This window comes from Anopheles funestus, chromosome 3RL (genome assembly GCF_943734845.2).
Source record: "Anopheles funestus chromosome 3RL, idAnoFuneDA-416_04, whole genome shotgun sequence".
Classification (NCBI taxonomy): Eukaryota; Metazoa; Arthropoda; class Insecta; order Diptera; family Culicidae; genus Anopheles; species Anopheles funestus.
The window spans coordinates 57,132,066-57,154,917 of NC_064599.1; the positions used below are offsets into that span (position 1 = coordinate 57,132,066).

Here is a 22,852-nt window from a genome sequence, read left to right on the forward strand (position 1 = left end):
GTTATTTTTCAATAAAAAAGCTCACAATTTTCGTAGCAATAGAAATTTGCCATAACAAGCCCACGAGCCCTGCAATTTCTTATAGCAGCTGTTATGGCGCACACGCACACTATCCCATCGCTCGTACAACTGTCAAAACGGGCTTTGTGCGAGACCTGGCTGTAAACGGACTTGGACTATTACCGTTATTTTCATAACGTTCGCGTCCGAAGCAAGAAGCAAACCGCGCATTCGGTCTGTTGTGTATGTTGTGCATCGTTGCCTGTACGCAATCGAAGGAAAAAATTGACATTCCCATCATCCCGTTGCAGCCTTGCTTATACCCGTGTGCGCTGTTCAAGTGTGTGTGTGTGTGCGCGCTGTTTGTTTGATCGTCCAGGTGTTGGTGATCTGTTTGTGCTCAGGATAACGTAGGAAAAACGGAAAAAAGTCCTTCCACACTCCCTACAGCAACGTTCGTTCCAGGTGTATGGTGGAAAAGTGGTACGGCTAATGTTTCGGTCCCAACAAGCGTCCACGTATTGGTCGATATCGATAAAATAGTTTCGATCCGTATGACATCACAACGGCTGGATCTTTGTTGGTGGTAGTTTTTGTTGTTGCTGCACACAGCGACAGAACGCATCCGGATTTCGATTGCAACGGTCATCGCATCGTGTGCAATGAGCGAATCGTCGTCACCATCATCATCATCATCAGTTTCCTCATTGTAATCTGTTTTCTATCGATATGCTTTGATAATTGTATCACGCAAGGGTTTGAGATATTGGCGACTGCTACTCGTTAACGACGGTAAACGTTTTTTTTTTTGTTTTTTGGGTTTGTTTGCACCGATTGCTCAACCAAGCAACCTTGGCGCTGCACCCCAAACGATGCTATGGTGTTGTGTGCCTTGTGGAAAGGAAGTGTTTGTGCCGCGTTGCAGTGTGTGAGTGTGGTGAAGCATTTTAAAATTGCGTCAACGAAGCAAAACGCCCAAATATCCTGCCGGAATCCTTGACAACGCTGGGTGGATTTCGGGTTTGTTGACGACATTAGCTTTCCAGGCTGATTCGTCTGCCTTGATGTGTGTGTGTGTGCGTGTGTAAGGTGTGAATGAAGTGGGCACCCGCGAAGCGAACCCCGCGAAAGAACGACGCCGCGAAATGAGTGCAATCAATAATACCAGCAGTACCAGCGGTGGTGCTAACAATAACAACAATGCCAGCAGCCGGCACCAGAAGCTGGAACAGCAGGTAAGATGAAGATTTACCGAAGAAGAAACCGAATTTGAAGTGATGTACTCAGTACGATGGAAGCTGTTAAAAAGTTCAATCGAAAGGTCAAAACAGTTCGTACGTCTTGCGTTTCTTGCCATGGTAAAGCCCAACAACACAAACACCATCATAGTTTGCCATGACAGCTGTTTTGTTTGGGTTTTGTTATTCCTTCAGCGAGTTTTATTGCTTCAGGGGGGAAGAATTATTAGGGCCAAAAAGGGGAGGAATAGACTTTTATCTTACTACTTACTTACTTTAATATCCATTGATAAAATCAAAGGGAAGTTTGTTGTAGCCTATTACATAGCAAAACAAAAAACAATATCGAAAGTTAAAAATAAATTCGCAAATCAGCCCAGACTTGAAGTTATTTGAGTGGCCAAGCCCCCCCGTGATGCGCGTTGGAATAGGAGCGAACATTAATATTACTAACAAGTTGCCAAGTTGTTGCTTTTCTCGGAAAACGTCGTAAATTATCTCATTCATAAGGGAAGATTTTAATGTGACTACCTGTGATTAAAGTTGAAATGTTCTTGCTCATTGTGTTGTTAAGCTTGTGAAAAAAAACTTCCAAAAAATCCCGTTAAAGATTGACCACCTGAAATGGGATTTTGTTTTCCATTTCTTGAATATTCAGAAACATATTTGATTTTATATCTATTGTAATAAATAATTAATTTGAATGGCTTAAAACATAATCATCACTGGCATATTAAAAATGTGATATTAAAAGAGTTTAATAGATATTTGATAAGTTGGTTTGTTAGCAAAACTTGCTTTAATTTAGCGCTTTATATATTTTAGAATGGCAAATGAATAGGGGCCGACCGGTGGTGTATGTGTTAAACCGCGCCAGTTCCACACGACAAGACCGGGTATAAAATCCCGTCTAGACCCGTCCCTCCGTAGCAAGAACGAACTATCCGGGCTATGTGGTAAAACAAGCGTGACTTTAGAAATCCTTAGGCCAAGAAGCATGGAGGAGGACGAGAGGAGGGACGAGAGATGGAGGAGGAGGAAAATGATAAACTTTTATATAAAATCATTTATTAATTTTATGACAACCATGTTTGCAAGTTATCATCTTAATAGTGTTTGTTTACACTGAGACCCACAACGATGATACTCGCTGCGATATGTGCGTTTGTTCTGTGCTTCTTTTCCATTTTCGTGGTAAATATGTCTAATTTGTTATCACATCACTAAAAGAATGGAGATGGAGAAGATTGGAGGCTAGCGAATATCCATGAGTACATAAGCCAGTTCTCGAAACAATGTGCAGAAATTGTTTATTTTATCTATTTAAATAAATTATTTAAGTAGAACTTGTAAATCATTACCGTCATAAAAAGAATCTTCTACCTATATAGGGTAAGAGATCCAATTGTGGCTATAATATGTCATTAAGATAAAGATTTTACTGTTTTTTAAATTAATGGTAGGCGATATTATGTGATTAATGATTGTATAAAGCCTGCAGTCTGTAAAACAGACAATTAATAGTTGCCACAAAATGTTGTTATGTTGTCTATACTTTTCCTATAATTTCGACATAACTTTTTATCGCCGAACTTCATTTGTACCAATCATGGTTATAGTTACGTTAAAAATGGTCTTTTGCAATGAAATATTGGTGTATTTAAAGGCAAAGTTTTTTAGCAAAACGGTAAGAAACGTCAGTCATTTAGGCGACATATTTTAAATAGTGTATAATTTTGCATATGTATGGGTTTAGCTTAGAATTAATTAAAGTCAAACAAAAAAAAGTAAAGATTGTTGAATGAAAATTGGACACATGGACCAACAAGCACAGCGGGAATTTATATCCGCTTAGCTCCTTCGCCACGCTTTCAAGAATGATCACTCATCCTAAAGCGATCAATAGGAATGATCAATCTGTCATGCACTGAAATTAAACCTAGAATCAGGTACAATGTACTAAACCTCAGAAAACATGTTTCTAACGCCAAAGCCTTTGAAGAGTCTTCTTACCGACACCGACACCTGATTCAAATGTTCTCTTATAATTTATTTAAAAATTCATTTTTTGTTCTTAATGAATTCTTCTGCAATAAATACTATAAATTCTGCAATAAACTATCTGCTTGGCGTAGGGCAACATCGTACTTGTTATAGCGCCTCTGATCCGTTCCTCGTCATGTGCCATAAATTCAACGCCGTTTGTGATCGTTTTGTACCGGACTTGTCACGCTCTGCGATTCTTAATTGTGTACGTGTAGTGCGGCCTATAAATGTAAAACAATGTAACAATGCAAATCTATCAATCAATGTACATTGTAAAAATAAAAAAAAAGCTTCAAGGGGTCCACATATGCCGTCCGTTGAATTGAACGAATAAAAATAGAAGTAAATAAATACAAAAAATACAAATGTCAAGAGTTGTTAACGGAATGGTTGTTATGTGAAGAATAAATATACAAAATGTCCACTGGAAAACATTCATCACAAAACATATTTTAAGAGTGCAAAACTAGGTTTATGGGCTCAACAATTTTATTTTTATCTTGATGATGTTTCTTGATGTGAAGTGCATTTATTTTGCAATTGAACACGATGTTATTCCTGTTATTTTACGTTCCTTTTTCTCAAAAACAAATATTTCGGATAAATCTACAAATAAAGTTGTGTAGACAAGTCAGTTCTGGGAACACTGCGTACGAAGATCATGTTGAGCCTCTGCTAACGGGGCAATACACCAGCAATTATGGGGTCGAAGATTTCTTCTGCACTTGACTCGCAAAACCAGCCGCTAGCTGAAAACCGGATGGAATGGTGCTGTTTAACACCGTATGGTCTTTAAAAGTACAGAAGCAATTCCCTCATCTGCTGCTATTTCCACGCGGTGCCTCGGCTGTGTCTTTCTCACCAATCCAACAAGCACCGGCACAAAGTAATATGCAGAGAACCGGACGTTCAACTAGGTGACTCACTGGACTCGACTTTACACACTAGCCGGTCAAACAACAGTCGTACGCCTGGGTTTGGGGCCCGGGTCGGACGTATCGTTCTGACCTCAATGTTTGTCCGGTTTATGGGCTTCCTTTAACCGTTTATGTAACTACTTCCCAGTGACAGCGATGGTCGGCGGGAAGCGCAAAAGAAGCGCTATGGACGGTGGTTAGCAGCAGCGGGAACGGAAGTGGGTGGAAGAAGGATTATTTAAATTAAGTTTTATTTACTTAAACAGAGACACCCCATTCGTGCAAATGCACGCAAGTCAAGTTAAATGCGGTATCAAACGTTACAAACGCTTTTGTTTGTGTTCCTTTTTTCGTTTCTAGTCTCTCTACAATAGTAATAAAAAATTTAATAGAATAGAGCATTAATTTGGTTATTGTTTATTGTGTACATTTGTTGTGATTTTTGTTACTTTAAATTTGATTTTTTTTTATTTCTTGAATAAATGTTTTATTTGGACAATTTTATAAATAAAATTTAAATTATTCATTTATACTTTATTTATTGGTCATCTGTTTTATGCTGTTTCTTTAAAATCCTCCACACTTGTAGAATTTGTTAACACAAATTGTAGATTATTTTTTCCAATCAAAAAAATATCTCAGTCTTCAGGGAAAATAACGAGTTACGGATTTCCCGTACGAGTAAGTCTGGAATTTGACGAAGCAACCGCAGGCGCGCAATGATCATGCAAACCGAAAGCTCCCCACCAGCTGCCCCCCCCAAAGGAGGTCAAAACGAATCGATTTCTTGGTGCGCTGGAAGCTTGTCCCACTGCGGAAGAAGGGCAAAAGCTTAGTCATCTAAGCCATAAACTATGCATTCGAATTTGCCGGCACTGTCGTGTTTGTGTTGGGTGTATTTGCTGCTGCACGTTACTTATCTTTTTCCGTCTTTTCTCGTTCGATGCTTTTTTTTTTATTTTCTTTTTTAGGAATTTTCTATGCAAAGATGTATCATCAAACGGGTCGAAAATTGCGTTTGCATAGAAATGAAAAGCATTTTCCCTATGTTCAATATTGAACCATTTACTCTCTCCGTTTTGATCGCAATTTCCTTCGCCCGTTTTCGTTTCCTATGCAAACATTCTATTTGTTTTTCGGTTTCCATTTTCACCACCGTGGATCTGCGAGATATATTTTAATGGCTACGAACTGGCGGCCCATCCGGCGGTACTCTTAAAAATGCAGGAAACCAAATAAAAACACCTTCCCCCCGTAAAAACCTTTTTGAGGTCAACAGAATCATGTTTTTGGGGACCACACGCAACATGAACACGAAATCGGTTTTGATTGATTTTGGCCGTTTTGCCGGAAAATGTGGAAAGTAAAGTAGGTGTGTGGTGCGATGAGATCGATAAGTGAGGCGTGAGAGCGAACAAAAAACACCGATTCGTATTTGTGGGAAGTGAAAATGCGTTCGCCAAAAACTTTCGCCCTCCCCACAAAACACCTGGCCGTCTGGTAGAGTTTCGGATCGGATTAATTATCGGTGCAAGAGTAATGAGAAAATTTGGTAGCATCGGTTGTCGAAATCGATTGGCCAGGTGAATATTCGTTCTGGTTGCGGACACGCTACCGAGGATCAGGCGAAAGTATGCGATATAAATGGTTGGTTTCCCTTTTGTTTCACCGATGTTCTTTGTGCCGAACGAGTGTAACCCACTCTTGTAAGGGATTAAGCAAACTAAATTTTATTAATGCCAAGTAATATCAATCAAACGAAGACTTGGAAATTTTTTTCTCCATTTGTATGCTCTGCTATTAAATTACCCGTCTGGTATCAATATAATTACAAATAAATTATTAATCGCACAGTCCCTTACAGGTGTGCTTAGTGCTAATGATAAGATAAAAATTATATGATCACAGTTTTCAAGTGATATTGGTCGAAAAGATGACTTAACACATGGAAGAATAAATAAATGATCTTCTTTGGCCGTTGAGGTTAGGCTTGCAATGGTGCACCAAAAGCTGAGTAATAAGACATTCATTATTGATATTTGTTTCAACAAACATCCGAAAAGGACAAAAAAGTACCTTAAAAACTATACATAACGTAAAATAACGACAAACAAACACAAACCACAAAACAAAATCACATTGGAACGCAGGAACAAGATTAACATTATGAAACCTTTCACGATTAATAAAATATTGTACAAAAATCTATATATATAAAATTCTCGTGTTGCGGTGTTAGTGTGCAAACTCCTCTTAAACGGCTGAACCGAATTGTATGAAATTTTCGCTGAACGTTCGTTAGGTATGAGAATAGGTTTACCGCTACTTTTCGTTTCGCTAGGTGGCCTCTGACCAACATTATGAGTTCTTTTCGGTTTTTCCTACGGGAGTTATCAAGTAGGCATAGCCTTTTTTTCATCACGAATGATGTTGAACAATACTGAAACAAAAAAGTTCTAACGAATAAATCAATCAAAGTAGGTACGCATGACGATTTATTTTGTGCAATTTTATTCATTAAAGCATAAAATGAGTGACAAATAAATAAAAAAGCAAATGTGTGAATAGTTAAAAAAATAGGAAAAATTGGAAAGGACATGGTATTAAATTCCAATCGGCAAAGAAAGCCTGAAATGCCTTCTGAAGTAGCATAAAAGAAAAAGAAAAGTCACAAAAAAGAAGAAACATAGCTTTGATTGGCAATATCATTTGGATTAAGAATGGCAATTATTTAAGAATTTTCAATTAATCAACGATATTCTCTAATCGCCACTCTAATAATACCACTCGAATCAAGATTGAACACTCAAAATGTTTGCTTTAATTACAAAAGGCATGTTTAAGGGCAAAGCTAGGTTTGTGTCGGGTTAGCTAGTATACGTATAAATATTGTTCCAATAAGTCGTACCTAGATAATTCCACAGGGAAGAAACGGGCCTCACTTCACCACAATGGTATTCCTTGGTATCTTTTACATGGCACTCCAAGAAGCAATGAGTTTCGCCATGGACACATGTTTTTTTTAAATTAATATTTCAAAACAAAAAAATCTTATCGCCATCACTAGATCATGAAGACAAATGCAGTTATACATAACTGCGGAAGGGACGAGAATGATCTACACAAGATTGACATGGGACTCTACAGGATCTACCCATATACCACATTACACAATTTGTTTAACAAACACGGTACACCTACGCTTGAATTCTTGTAAGATACTCGCGTTCTTAATTTCTCTGGGCAATTTGTTGAACCTCTTGAATGTCTTTGAAAAACAAAGAGTTTCTAGCACTGTGAGATGGTAAGTTTTTTAATTCTGGGTTCATCTGCGCTGCGTGTAGAGTGTCGATAAACATAAGATCCTCGAACTGTTCTCTCTCTCAGATATTCCGGATATAGGCCGTTTAATAAACGAAATATAAAAGTCGTGGTCTGATAAACTATCATCTGTTCTACAGACATCCATTATAGAATATCTAGCATAACAGCAGAAAATGTACTTCGACCACAACAAAAAATTAACTTCATAATACGATTTTGTAACCGTTGAAGCCTCATCGTTTGTCCCTTATTGGCAAGAAACAGAATAGACGAGCAGAAATTGAAGCTTTTTTGATATAAGTGATTTGTAGACATGAACTTTTTCTGAAAAGATCACGTTTCTTTCACGTTCGCCAGTCTAATGATCACTCCACACTTTTTTACCACTTTAGAGATAACCCAGTCTATCTGAACAAGGAACTTCAACTTGTCGTCTAAAATAGCTCCAAAGTATTTAACCTGTCGGTTATGTAGAAGGTTATGTTAGAAGGTTATGTAGTGCATTTGGTGGGAGCAGTTCAAAATCCATTACTATGAGTTACTTTCGTCGTTAGAAACATCTAATCCGATATTCCAAAGATATGATAACAAGACATACTTAAGAATGGAACACATTTTTTTTTATTCATAAAGAACGGCCTGGCCGTATTGCTAGGAACACATTTTTCAAAGCCAGAAATAATATTGCAAGTGCTATTAAAAAATTAAGTCAGGAATAGGATCCACATCCTCTATGATCGCCGTAATGATCAGATGTCTTAATGGTAGCAGCTTCGATCTTCACATCTCAGTGCAGATATAAGATATCACAGTACAAGAGCAGGAAACACATTAAGAACTCATTGCTCCTTATGAATAATAAAATCAGCTGACGTATATAGTTGTATCAAGCATTTTTAATATACAAAATGTTTCAAAACAATAATTATCACTAAACGTATCATATAATTTTCGTGTGACCGTTGATACCATGGCAACCATCATATAAACCGGTTTCCAAGTTTGCCGCCAATACCATGTCGAATGGAAGTGTTGCCCTCGTCGGCAGCATGGCAACCGTATGTTGTTCCATAATCCACGAACAGGGCATATTTTCCAAAATCTAATCAATCTCCATTAGAAATTCATTAACCGTGTTGGACGATTTCCCGTGAAAATCGAATTACTCTCACACACATATACACGTAAACAGTCTGGTTGTAAGAAATCTGGTAGTTAGGAAAACAAACATTTCCTGTAGTAATTTCTTCTGAAATCTCTCGGCAGAATTTCTCGAATCTACGATAAGCTTCGGTTGCTCCGGTAACGTTTGGTAGAAGGGATGGAAGGTTAGGATTGTTGGGGACACATGATAATATTACAACCACTTTAACGCCCACAAACAAATGAGTCAAGGCAACTACCCAACCGCGTAAAAGAACGAAAAATGCAGGATCCTTGCAAGGTGGGCTTGTTTGTACGGGTTTCGTAACGCGTTGTTGCCTTGGCGCTTGGGACAGTTAGTAAGACAGCGTGAAATTGCTTTCAGCGTTTCCATGGTGTATTTTGTAAGCAGCCAAAAAAATATATAAACATGCACAAAAAATAAATATGAATTGAAAACGTAGAAACCACGTACACCATCGCTTGCAATGAAACTGTCAAAATGAACTATTCAAACATGCACTCAATTACTTCCTGTAGTCAAAACGAGAACAGAACACACAGACACAGGTACACTAAGCGTTGTTGCCAAGATCCTCCGATCTCGAAAAGCACACAAACACTCTACATATATACATCCGATTTTCCGTCACGTGATTTTCCCGTGCATTGACTAGACAAAGTTGCACCCGAATGTATCACCGTTGTGCATTACTTCTTCTGGACGTCTTCGATGCTTCGAAAACTGGATTTTGGTCGTTTTTGCTTTACTCTCTCTCTCTCACTCTCTCTCTCTCTCTGTCTCGCTCGTCAGATGCAACTGAATAATAACGATTTTCCTTTCCCAAATTTTTCCATCACCCAAAGGAAAACAGCTTACGCGAAGCAATAAACGAGCTTGTCTCGTCAAGCAAACGAAGAAGTTGTTTACTTTCCATACACACGGGAATCAGCGGCCTCAACGTCATCCGCAGCGTACGTTAATATCAACAAAACCTCATTCGTCTGGATTCGCGGTGACGGACGTTTCTGGAACGGAATCCATGCTGATGGTTGATGCTTGTGCCGGCTAGAAGTTTCCAAGGATTTTTTCTAATACTTTTTTTTGTGTCTTGTTTTTTTGTATGCACGATCCATCTTTTGCTGTGCAAAATATTCTTTCCTGTATGTATTCCAAACATTGTGAAATGTTTGGTTTGGTGTAGAAATGAAAAATAGAAATCAATCAACATGATGATGATGCATAGAGAGCTTGTCATACTTAATGGAGTATGTGTAGCGCCCCGTGCCACTGACGATGAGAGAAAGCTTCCAAAGTATTATTTTTTATTAGTTTAATGACGATGTACTTACTAAGTTGTTATTGCTGTCATATGTGTAGTAATGGATTTACTAAAACCAACACAGAGCATGGTGCGCCTTCGAAAGACTGGTTGTTGATTTAAATGAGATTTGAACCACGATCTTCGGTGTTCCGAACCGAACGCAGAAACACGAGGCTAGGCGTTCGTGTCGTTTTGGCATTGCAAATAACCGTATATAAAAAAATCCTTCTGTCCTGCAAAATATTGTTAATAAATTTTTCTTTGTTAATGTTTTTATTTGCACATTAGAGAAAATTTAATTCTGTGTAGTAAATAAATATTTAGTTTTTAATTTTAATCCTTTCACAATCCGATTTTGATAATGGATTGCTGGATAATGGAAAGGGATTTTATCAATAAATTAATTTAACACCTTTAACGTCATTGAACTGCTTCCTGCATACATGGACACCAGATCCCAATGCTTATTTATTGTTGCAAAATGTAACTCCACTCGGGATTGAATAATGAAACACGTTGGCGATACTGTCCGGGTGTGTAAATCATTTTCCACGTCAAATATAAGCAGAGCATCCTCTTGTCCAGCTTCATGGTTGCCCGTGGGAATAAATCTACATAACAAATGTGGCATTTCAATTTGGCCGCACCGGTAACGAACTGGCAGGGAGAATCGTCCGTATGTGCAAAAGCTGGGTTGGGTGTAAAAAAACGGGTGCGAGCTCTTTTTTACCTACGACAACATTCCTGTCCCACATTCAATTAGTAAGGCATCTGTGTGGTAGCTGCCTTGTTGTCACTTCTTCCTGAGCTCATTTAATCAATGATCAGCAAACTTCAAAAGCAACAGAAAAACCACAACGACCACCGTAAGCTACTTTAAAACAACATTATTAATTCCAATCGCATGTTTCGTCCGTTGAGCGTTTTTTTTTGTTGAAAAAGGATCGAAACACAAATGACATGAAAACCGAACCAAAGCAAGGACTTCAAACTTTGCTACTTTCATCCTTTTTCCTCACAACTTTTGGCTTCTTCCAGCAGTTCTCTCTCTATATGTAGATTTCGATGCTGGTTTTATTTTGTCTTTTTTTTGGCGAAGCCGCTTTCGTTCGTCGCCGACAGATTGTTATGCCGAAAAGACGGTACGCCCGGTCCAACGAACCTTGCTTCCGGCCATGGAAACCGTAAATTCCGTAAACTGGCTCACCTGGGAAATGGTGGGCTGATGGGTGATGAGGTGGTCTTGGTGAATAATTGAAATTTTTCGTCATCATCACCGTTGTGGTAGTGGATTGGTGCTTTAATATGCTTTACAAACTGCCAGCTATTTGAAACGGTTGCTGTTGCTTTCATGTTGCTTTACATTAGCTACATGCATACGTTTAATTGTAAACAGAAAAATGTAATGGTTTCTATTTGCTTATCTTCCCGGAATGTGATTAATACGGCGTTACAGTTGTTTAGAACAAATTGGTACATTTATATTACTTTCCGTGATATTAATTACTTTCAGTCGAAAAACTGCTTAAAGATTATACTTTTTGTACAAAAAAAGACAGATAACATCCCAGCATATTATTCAGATTTAGTTTCCTTGTTTAAACATGACTAATTACCGGGATTAATGTCCGATGTAGCACGTTTACTAACTTCATTTGTGAACCACCACAAAGAAAGTCAAAACAACGCCTACATAAACAAGGTGTTAATAAAAATTAAACGTAATGATGAAGGCAACAACCCCTGACCTTCGCAGTTATTAAATCCGTCCGATCCCTAACGGTAAGCTTAATTAATGCACAGTGTGGGAAAAAGGAAAGCTGCCAGGAAGGCTCGTTCGTTCCAATGCCGCTCCGTCCAGGTGTTGTAGCAAACGATTATGTTGTCCCTCTCCGGGTAACTCCTAATACAGAAAAATGTCCAGCTTATTAGAGTTTGTATTGTACGAGCAAAACCCAAGAAAAAAAAAGCTTCCAATAAAACCTTCCTAGAACCGATGCCGCCAATTTGGAAAGAATTTCTAAAGTGCGCAAAAACAAATAACCGAACAAGTTTGGAAAATTGGAAGCCTGATCGATCGATTGAAATTTTTGCACCGGTTAGGAAAATTGTGAAGGAAGATTATTAATTGTGGTTTACAGTAAATGGCCTACCAGGCTGTTGTTATCAGATGGTTTTAGTGGTATTGTGGTGGTGTCCGGAATTAAATTAGGGGTCAAATAATGGACACAAGTAATTAATTTGACCAGGGTATTACTTTCGCCTATGGTGTATTGAAGGTAAAACTGATTTCAAGGTCATAATGTTTTGTAAAATATAGTAGTTGAGGGGAGATGTATGTACATACAGAAGCTTAAAAAAATGTTATTTTTGTGTTTTTCAAGTAAAACATTTTATTACATTTATTCTTTCAATTTTTTTTTTATTGGATGACCAACATTTCCATTCGAATGTATGCTCATTCCAGAGAAAGTAAAAAGTATATTTAAAAAAATATGTTCCATCGGGGCTTTCTTTCGGGCTTAGACTCGGGCTTAGGCGTTTCGTCAATATATTACAAAAAAATAATTTAAAAAAATGTTTTAAAAGAATATCTAATACTTGTCGCAGTGAAAAAATGGTGGAAACATCAAGCTCTTAATAAATTAACAATTTTCGATTAAAATTTTTCACAATTTTCCCTCAAAGAACAATGCCTCCGACTAGTGCTGGTAAATTGTGAATCAAATGGTAAATATAAAATCAAATTCTTCAAAGATTCCGAAGAAATTGTGGACACTGATTTAAAAAATTTTGTTTTGTGAAAGAAGTTTTTGAACTTTGGAAATGTGCATTTTTGCATACCTTTTTCGGCTGTATCTTGGTTATTTGTCGAAATATTTATGTGAAACTGTTATCATGTATTCCTGACGCCTAACAATTCAAAAAATGAAATATTTTCGAAGTATTAATATAAATACTTTGGAAAACATAAAATATAGAAGTTCTAGACGCTTTTAGTTTTGTTGGTTCGACTTATGCTCGATTTAGCTTAACATTTTTTTTTCATTTAGATATATGACTTTGAAAAAAAAATCAGAAAATTTCTTCTCATAAATTTAAGCAAGTGTACGTATTGCATATGTTTCAGTATGGATTGAATTTGAACTGTAGAATAAGCCATATGTTGCAATGCGCGAAAGCTTCGAAAGTTGATTTCCTTTTAACCACATTCACGCATTGCTTTACAATAATGGAATAAAATTGCCTATAACAACACCGGAAAATACCGTTCGAAAGGATTAGGGAAGTAATATGAAAACATAATTCCATCATTTTCACAACCAACACAAGTAACTCGCTTCCAAAGACACTGAATGCGTTAATGGTAGATATCGAGAAAAAAAAATACAAACTTTTCCTACTACCACGAAACCGGCAATCACATTCAGACGTTCAGACCTGCCGGTGTTTGTGAAAAAAAGCTTCCGAAAGCTTAACGAAGACATCGCTACACGCCTGTAGCGTGGCGTTGCGTAAAATATTCATAATATTCACCCTCATACGACGATGACGACAGCGAGGGGACGACCTTCCCAACATTTATTGGCCCTATTTTTAAACGATAAAGTACAAACGACGTCCTTCGATTCTAGATCTACTTGTGTGTGTGTGTGGCTTTTTTTTTCGTTTCATTCGTACTTGGAAGGTGTAGTTTTGTGTTTCGTTTGAACACTTCCCAATGCACCCGAACGACCTGCCGAAGGTGGTCCAGAGTGCGAAGGTGTGCCAAAAGCAAGTACAAAGGGCCAATCAAAATGAGGTTCGTAATAGAGTAACCGGCTAGTAAAAGCCACCCAGCTACTACACCCTTGGACGAGTGCAGCCAGGTGAACACGAATCGAAATAAATTGAAATTATTAATTCACGAAGGTGAAGATGGGTGGAGTTCCTAGTGTGTACGGTTTCCTTGCTGATCTTCGCACCAAATGGAATTCAATAGAAGCTTCTTTTGCCAGTCAATCAGACGAAAAAAAAAACTTTTATGTGGATAAATTACATAAGTGCATGTCACACCGGTTGATGGTTCTTTAACGTGCTTTAAGTTTGACAGTTTTCATGCGAATGTGAAGGTAAAATTTAATTACAGATAAAATATCTTCTTTTTAGCTCTCTTTTCCTTCCTCTACCAAGTCGCTGTTGTGCTGATGCAAATCTGATCTTTTTTTTCCGCTTTTTCCCCGTTTACGATAAAATGGGGGTGAGAAATATGTCACCCTCAGCGAGAGACAACACTTAACCGTGCTATCTGTGGTTCGTTTTGCAAAAAATGTTAAGCCCCCCCCCCCCCCACCTTTCCAGTAGCTTCAGGACATGCTTGAGAAGAGCTTCAATGAAGGGGGGCCCTTCAGCCATGTTTGTGACACGCGTTTGAATGTTGTTTGTGTGATACGGTGGAGCAAATGACGTGACACTTCTTTGCCCGCGAGAGAGCGAGGATTCGTCAGAATTCGTACATCCGCCGCCACAAAGTGGAATGTTGCAGGTTAAATGAGACTCTCGTTCACACCGTAAGTTGTTCTTACGGTTGGCTACATTGACTCACGGGTTAGCTTTTTCTCTTTTTTTACCTTCGGCAGAACGCGCTCATACGAATGAACAAGCTTTTAGCACCTTTCGGCGTACCTTGACAAATGTCACATTAATTATGATTGCTTAGAAAGCGAGAGAGGCTAACAGTTGCGCAATTAAGCTTGTGCAATGTTTGCCCCACGTTGTTGTTTGATTTTGACCTTGTAAGTGCTTCTTGATAAAATTTGCTGAGCATTAACTAAGTACAACACTGTGGAAATATTTATAAAAATGATGAGTACATTGCAACTGAGTTTAAAAGGTGGACGCTACCACGTGGGCAGAAATGTCAGATGCTTAAAAAAGCGACTCATTTTATTCTTTAATTCTATCGTTTATTCTAAACATAAAATTCAAAACATAATTGATGTTTAATCTTAAGCTTAAAAAACATGCACCAAGCCTGGTGAGCAAGCCCTATCCAACCGAAATATTCATTCGGAGAGAGTTGTATTCGACACATGATGTTTGTTTCATGATGTGATGTTTTAAAATCCAAATGTTTCCCACGTCGGAATAATCCAACTCCAGGACATTCGGGAGTAGACTCCGGATCATTTCGAAATATGAACCAGAAGGCAAAAGGAAAGGGTTTAATGTTTTAATGAGTTAATAACAAGAATATCAAAATCATACTGTTGCTATCCATAAGACTTATGGAAATCTGCTAAAAATCTATGTGAAAACATGTATAAAATGAAACGTTTATTGGAAGTTAGAGTAAATCCCGGAATCCACACCTTAGTTAACGCATCGACAGAGGAGTCAATATTGAATTTAACTCCAGTTTCGATTCCGTAGTAATACGGAGTTAACCTCGGAGTTAACTGCGGATACGACTCTGAAGTTGACTTTTTTGGAATAAAATCCGGTTTTTCAACTCCAGAGTCGGAGTGAAGTCATGATTCCACTACGGAGATCCCATCACTATACGGGTCACAAACCATCGGTGGAGAGTGACGCAACTTTGCAGTAAATTCGACCAGAATAAGAGACTAGACAGGAGAAAGAAAGTAAGTATTTTCCATCACAAGAATACTTGAACACCTTTTCCCTGCTTCGGGCAAAAGCTTTATACAATAGTGGATAGGAAATTCTTCATGCCCCGCCTTATAGTCCAGGTGATTCTATTCTATCGATGTAAAACTTTTGTGGCACTACAACCTCAAGAGGCTTGCTGTTTCTGACTCTTCTTGACTTTGCTTACCAACGGCAGAATAGCTAGTGCTTCGTACGAGAACACGGTTTATTTTTGGCACAATTTCTCACAAATGTTGGGAAAAGTTTTAGTTTCTGATTTAAAAAAAAAGAGCTTTAAATTTGGAGGAAACTTACAAGTACCCATTAGTAATGAATCAACTTTATCTTAAATTTAAAAACACTAACATACCTATGTATATTAACATTTTTCGGGTGAACTATATTTTGTTTATGGTTTAATAGTTTCATAAACTTAATATTCCCAAGAAGCCTCATGCTATCATGCTTTGCATTTGGGCAAATATACTAAAGATCGAATCACAACCAAGACTTTAGACCAGACATGTCAAACATACGGCCGGCGAAGGAAGAACGAGAACATCGTTTATTATCTGGCTCGGGTGAGGTTTAGCTTGGAAAATTGAGGAATAATTTTTATATGTTGTGTGTGTGTGTACTTGTTTACACTTAAGTAACACGCTCTTGAATCCCGCTTGAAGTCAAAGTTGTTGACTCACAGTTGAATTTTATTTTTTTCCGACTTCTCCCTCCCCTTCCGAGTTATCTTGGCCCGCAAGATAATTTTTGTTTGCAGTCCAAACGAAAGGTAAGCCAAAATGAGTTTGACATCACTGCTTTACGCTATCCAATTACTTGATTACAAATTTGGCAAAGAATTAAACCAACAGGATCGAAGGGAAAAATGAAGATATATTTTCGAAACACGCTACATATTCTCGTTGCGAAGTTTAAATATTTGACTACTTCTAACAAAAAACGTACGAGAGCTTTCTTTAACTAATCAAAATGCTCTGAAAAGCGTTCATCATTCACCAAGCAAATATTAATTAAAACGTGTCCCTATTGATACAACACATTCAGAATAGTATTACTCTGCCATACTTTAATGTCGCTAACAGTCCCTGTGCTCCATTTAAAAACGGAGACATAATCCACTCGTCGTTATAAACGTGATTTATTCCCAAACCCGCCAGAGAAGTACGTGATCATGTCACTCGTTACATGTCGTTACCGCAAAGCAACGTTAACGACACGGCAGGAAACTAACTCGCGGTGTCCCCAGCGTTCTCGGTTCCTTCGGGAAACAAAATGGGACACGACTGTTCCCGTATCTTTTACCGCAGCGAATGGATTCCATTGGCTGGTGTAAAGTGTTTGATTGCGGGTGCCAGCTCCAGGACAACGTAGGTTAGTGTGAGTAAAGCGCTGTACCTTCGGGGGCTCGATCGATTGACGTTGCTGCGGACGATGTGTAAATAAACGGTTGGTAAACCGAGGTCTGGAGATGGGAGACTCATGAAGGTATCTCTGAGCAGAATATAAATCATGCCACGGCTTATCGAAGGTATTGAAGTGTGCGACGTTGTGAATGTGTGTCGAATTGTGGTAAATATGGTAGTAACGCTGCAAGGAGCTGGTTCGAATTGAATATGGTATCATCATTTGATAAGCTGTCATTGGGGATTTAGAACTTTCGTTAGACACGTTTATTGCTAAGCTAGCGCTAAATTAACTAACAGTGTTGACCTTCAATGGGAACATGTATGGCAGAACTAAAAAGGAAAATGATACTAGTAATTCGTGGAAAGTGTTAAGTTATATAATAATAAATAAATACGTTTGTGTATATTATCGTCTAGACATCATATGCGAGACAGTATCGTTCAAGCGATTTGAGAACTCTGATATGGAGGGAGCTAATATTTTTTTTCTAGAAAATCAAATTAATGTAAAGTATTTAGAGAGGCGAATGTACATAGTCTTAGAGTCTCAAGGCCTCTATAAATAAACGGAAATAAAATGCAAAGTAAGCTTCTAGAATTATAAGTTTGTAGATTAAATTGTAGCGAAGTAAAGCAGTTCGGTTTGTTCATGTCAATCTTAAATAAATCCATAGTTGGGAAATTATTAATTAATTAATTAAAATTATTATTAAATTACTATTAAAATTACTATTTATATTATTATTACTTAGAAGTTCAAAAAAGGCCTTTTTTATCTTTTCCTTTGATAACTAATTCGAGTATTCAGTTCAGAGTATTTCTTCGGAGCGTCTTGAAAAACCCGAATTCGAATTGGCGTTTTATAAAAATCATCGAAAATCTAAAACTAAACAAAATATCATTTTCAAGTAGAAAGCTCTTACATATGAAGTACTAAAAAATTGTGTAAAGAACACCGCATGCAAATTGCTGATCTTTAAAAGGATTAATTGACTTAGAGTGAGAAAGTTATAATATAGAGTTAACTCTTAATCTGACTCTCTGAAAGGTCTAGAATGAACTGTTGTTGCACTCACTCATAAATGTTATAGCTCAATCATTTAATGAGTGAGTGAGTGAGTGAGTGAGTGAGTTGATAGTTGTCGCAAAGAGTTATGAATAATGATTCATTTAACTCATTTGTGATGTGTGATTTTTTATTTGTGATTCGTGAGTGAGTTTAATCATCAATGAACCCTTTATTGAGATTCAAATTAACTCACTGTTTAGCAAGATTTAACTCACTCATTCTTAGTCAGTATGCACAACACTAGTATCTACACGTGACCCGCATCATCATAATTTTGATACATCCATCAATTTATATTTTAGGTTTTTTCAATTATTACAGCTCTATCTGATGAATGACACTTTTCCCATACCGTCCAAAAAAAAGGCTATTTATAAGTATTTCAACAGCAAACTCAAAGCAAATTAAGCACTCACGCTGCGTCAAAGAAAACACAACGCTGCAAAAGCTTCGTTTATTACACCGACAATTGTAATTCCTCTACTTAGCACGCATCAAAACCAATATGATCCTCGCCGAAAGTGAGAAAGAAGGACGGCTTAGCGGTGCGTAATATTCTGTGCTCTAGTTTAGCACCGAATCAATTTTCGGACCGTTCGGACAAATTGCGACGATCGGTGTTTTTTTTCTTACTGCTAACCATCGTCATGCCGGGTCAACCATCCGTCCGCCTAATCTCATTTGCATGTTTAGCTAAACAATGTTCGTCTTATTTCTTCTTACCGTTTATGGGGCGTATTTTTCGTGCTATCGTGCTGTGCTATCCGCCTTCTTCTGCTGGCTTAACGATTCACGTAAACGCAACAACACAATTAACCTCGACTGACCCTTTGGCTTTACGCGCCGTAGTACAATTGGCGAGTGGGTCGATTCAATTTCGGCCACTGTAGCCGTCATCGGTTTTTGTAAATAAATGAAAGTTAAAACAAAAAAAAATTCGTTTACTTTTCGAAGCAAAATGAACCGATCACACCCGGAGGGATGATTTTTTATCGTGAAGTACCGGGCGTCTCCATCGATACTTTGATTTTTGTTCAATTTACTTTTTATTTTCATTCCGATGCGTCATAACGTTCTGCAACATTGTGCTAGCGCCATTACAGTGTAAACAAACTTTGTTGAATAAAAAATCAACGTAAACACAAATCAATTGTTGACAGTTGCTGTTAAGGACCAGAAAAAGGAAAAACGAAACAATCCAACACCAAAAATGCTGACTACATCCGCCGGAAGCGAATGTGAGGCAATGTGCCCCTGTCAACATTAAACGCTTCCGCATCGCACGCTGTAACGGACCGGCGCGCTGTAAGATTGGCTGCAAAAATCAACACTCTAATGCTGGTAAAGCTCTAAAGCACAGAAAGGGTAGACGATTTAAAAGCAAACATTAAACAACAGCAACAAAAAAAAATAACTGCAAAAGGGATGTTTGCGTCGCCGGTTACAGATGCATGGGACAATTTCTTTTCTGTGTATGTGTTGGGGTTTTTTTTCAAACAAAAATGTGTTCTTCCTTCTCTTTCTCACGCTATGGTGCATTTATTCAACGTGCAAGTATGTAGCAATTCGAAGCGAACATAAAATTTTCGCATGGCAGTAATTGTACGTCCTCTCCGAGGTAGTGTTAGTGGCCGCTTTTTTCATTCCGTTTTCCTCTTCAGCTGTCCACGGTTTCGGGGTGGTAGTGTGGGTGCTACACATTTATCAAGATCACTCAGGGAAGTGAAATAAAAAAACACGGAAGCACGGCATAAGTGCACTTTTGTGAATGGGAAAAGTTTATTTACAGCCAGTACTGGTAGGAATATAAGGCATCTGTGAGAATGTTAAAATTGAAGCAATCGGTGGAAATAATTGCATTCCGTAAAGTCAACACCTGTAATTAAGGTTCTTAGCTACAAATTAAGGCTGTATAAACATACTACAAGAGATGTTATTTTTGGCTACAATTTAAAGAAAAAATAAAATAGCTAATAATTTACAAAAAATAAATTACTATTTGCTACAAGATTCATTAAAACTATTTAATGAAAAAAGGCATTTGCCTTATTTTTTTAAATTATATATTAAATATTCTTATTCCTAGTACTTATGTCAAAATTAATTGTCACATTTTATTTATTGTTGTGTGTACATTTTTCTGTGTTTAATACTATGCTTTTTACATTTCCGATGACGTTCAAATCCTTTAAAAAAAGCTCTGTATAGTACACTTTCCATTCACACTGAGCAGTTTTTTTTGTTTTGTTATTATCCACAAGAAATGGTATAAGGAATGTGTTGCAATGCACTAAGCAATATTCACACTCACACATCTCCCATCATTGACAGAAGCACGTGCACTTACGACACCGACTCATGGCCTCGTTAGTGCCATCCAACGGTGACACAAAGTAAGGCCCTGTACGTGAAACGGTCGGATGGAAAGCTGGAAAAAGGGAAAACTTTCAACAAAACCCTGCACGCCAAAACAAACACAATCGAAAACCACAAAGCCAAGTCTGTGTGTGTGTATTTATGGGGACGGTGGTAAGAACCGGAAGGACATCTCGAGCTCTCCCTGCTGCTCTTACAATTTACGGTTAGACGAGCCTGTTTTCGCGTGGCTTTTCACGGCCACAAAGCATCCGACGATGGTTCTCACCGTTGAAGGCTTGAATGGTCGTTTGTCAGGTCATTTTGTCGTGTACGAAGTATGGTGAGAGACGGTAAAAAAAAAACAAGGGAGAAGCATAAGCTACCACCACACAGCACTATTGTGGGATATTCGGTGTGGGTTTTAAAGGCTTCTAGAGATGAAAGATGAAACCCTTGGATGAGCCTCAAGCGAGCTGTTAGGACTTTGCTATTAATCATGCTGGCAGCTAGTCGCAAGGATGCGACTGCATTGCTTCTTACGCAAATAGACACTATACGGAATGGCTTTTAAACTATCACTATGGGACCATCATCCCTTCAACAGTTATAAACGATTTTTCTATTATTCATAGCAAATTTAAAGACATTAAAGGTTACTTTTTTTATACATACTTATTTGCAAATAAAATAATAAAATTTCAAGATTTATTAGAAAAAAATGGAAAATAAATAGTTTATGAATTGTCTTTTTTTCATCATTTTTACATCACTAACACAATGCACTTGTTCCATGGTGTGCATATAATCGTACGCGTTACTGCATGAATGAATCTTCACTGCAGCGTTTTATTAAGCTAGTGAACGAATATGTTTGCTTGCCTTTGATGTTTATTTAAAGGTCAAAAAAGGTAAAAAATAGATAACAATTGCAGCACTCTGAGTTTGTTTGAAAAAAAATATGCCCAGATACTTTAAACTTTAAATTTTGCTTTACTTTAAAGCAAATAGTAATAAAACAAGAGCTGAAAATTTAATAATTAAAGGAAATTAAACAAAATAGAAATTAATTATCATTTTTTTTGCTTTATTAAATGCATTATAAAAATAATAAATAACGTAAAAAAATCAACCATCATGTGATGCTATTAAATTCTTTGTGCGACAGCTCCATAAATTGAATTTTGTTTGATGTTTCCTCATCTCCTAAAGGGAGTGTGGTGCAGTACATTATCGATCCAAATTGTGCACTGCTACTTCCGCACTGTGTCCTGTTTCAAAACTATTATTTGAGCGCTTCTGTTCTCTTCATTTCGCAATATAATTCCCAATTGACACCCAGTTTTCTAGGTCACAACATAGCGCTTTAATGACTCGCTTTTCTGCGTTCGGTCGATAGCACAAATCGTATGCAGTGGACCATATCCATCCGACAGCACTGATGCACCCGTTCTGTAACGACTCACCGGCGTTACATTTCATTGGTGCCCATCCCATCGCCGGGCGGATGGGCTTTAGTTAGCTTTAGCGCAGTGTTGTGTTGTGCTAATTGTTAGTTTTCCCACAAACAGAACAACAAACGTGGCGCGCGCTATATGTGCCGCAATCGTCGTCGGTGTAGATTTTAATCCGCATTAGTGTGTTGTTCCCGTAAAGCAGCCTGTAATGCAAATGTGTTTGCCATCATTATGGGCAGTTGCCGTTGCCAGCCGACGATGAGATTAGGTGTTAATTTGTTTAGCACTTATTGATATTGGTAGGTGCAGAGTATTAGCGTGCAAATATTCACACGAGCTGTTTATTTGGTTTAACAATGCAATTTACTGCACTTCAAACTCAAACATTAAATACTACATACGAAAGGGAAGGTATCAGTACAATACATTAAATGTTACACCGTTTCATTTCACATTCATTGCAGCGACAACTAATGGAGGCTTACATACGACAGAAGCGTGCCACACCTGGCATGGTGCAGGCAAGCGATCTTCAGCTCGTTCGGCCAATGTCGGGCATCAATCGGAATGGGCGTGAGGTGCACGCGTACGACGGTCCGATGCAGTTCATGATGTCGCCCAACAATCCGGACCAGATAATGCCCACCTCACCGGTAGGTCCAATGCCATCGGCGGCAGTTGGAACGACCGGTTCCAATATTACGGCGACCTCGATCACAACCACCCCAACATCACCTTACAGCGACTGTAAGTATCGCAATCAAATTGTTTCGTATTAAAATATATAGGTGGTAGTATTCCCTGTAGAGATTCGCTTGATAAAACATCATGGTTTGATAAATTATCCAATAAAACAGAATAGAATATGCCCAACGAGGTAATAATACAGTGTGTAACTGAAGTATAGGGGTAGTTTATTTTTT

At 37.9% G+C, this 22,852-nt stretch overlaps 1 protein-coding gene across 1 annotated transcript in view; it reads left to right on the forward strand.

Annotated features, from left to right (window-relative positions):
* Positions 1-125: 125 nt before the first annotated feature.
* The window catches only part of LOC125770199 (protein king tubby), a 29,353-nt gene continuing 6,626 nt past the window's right edge, over positions 126-22,852 (forward strand). The window contains exons 1-2 of the mRNA XM_049439573.1: positions 126-1,235; positions 22,394-22,676. Coding sequence (XP_049295530.1) covers positions 1,146-1,235; positions 22,394-22,676 — 373 coding nt within the window. The 5' untranslated portion in view covers positions 126-1,145. The remainder of the gene's footprint in view (positions 1,236-22,393; positions 22,677-22,852) is intronic.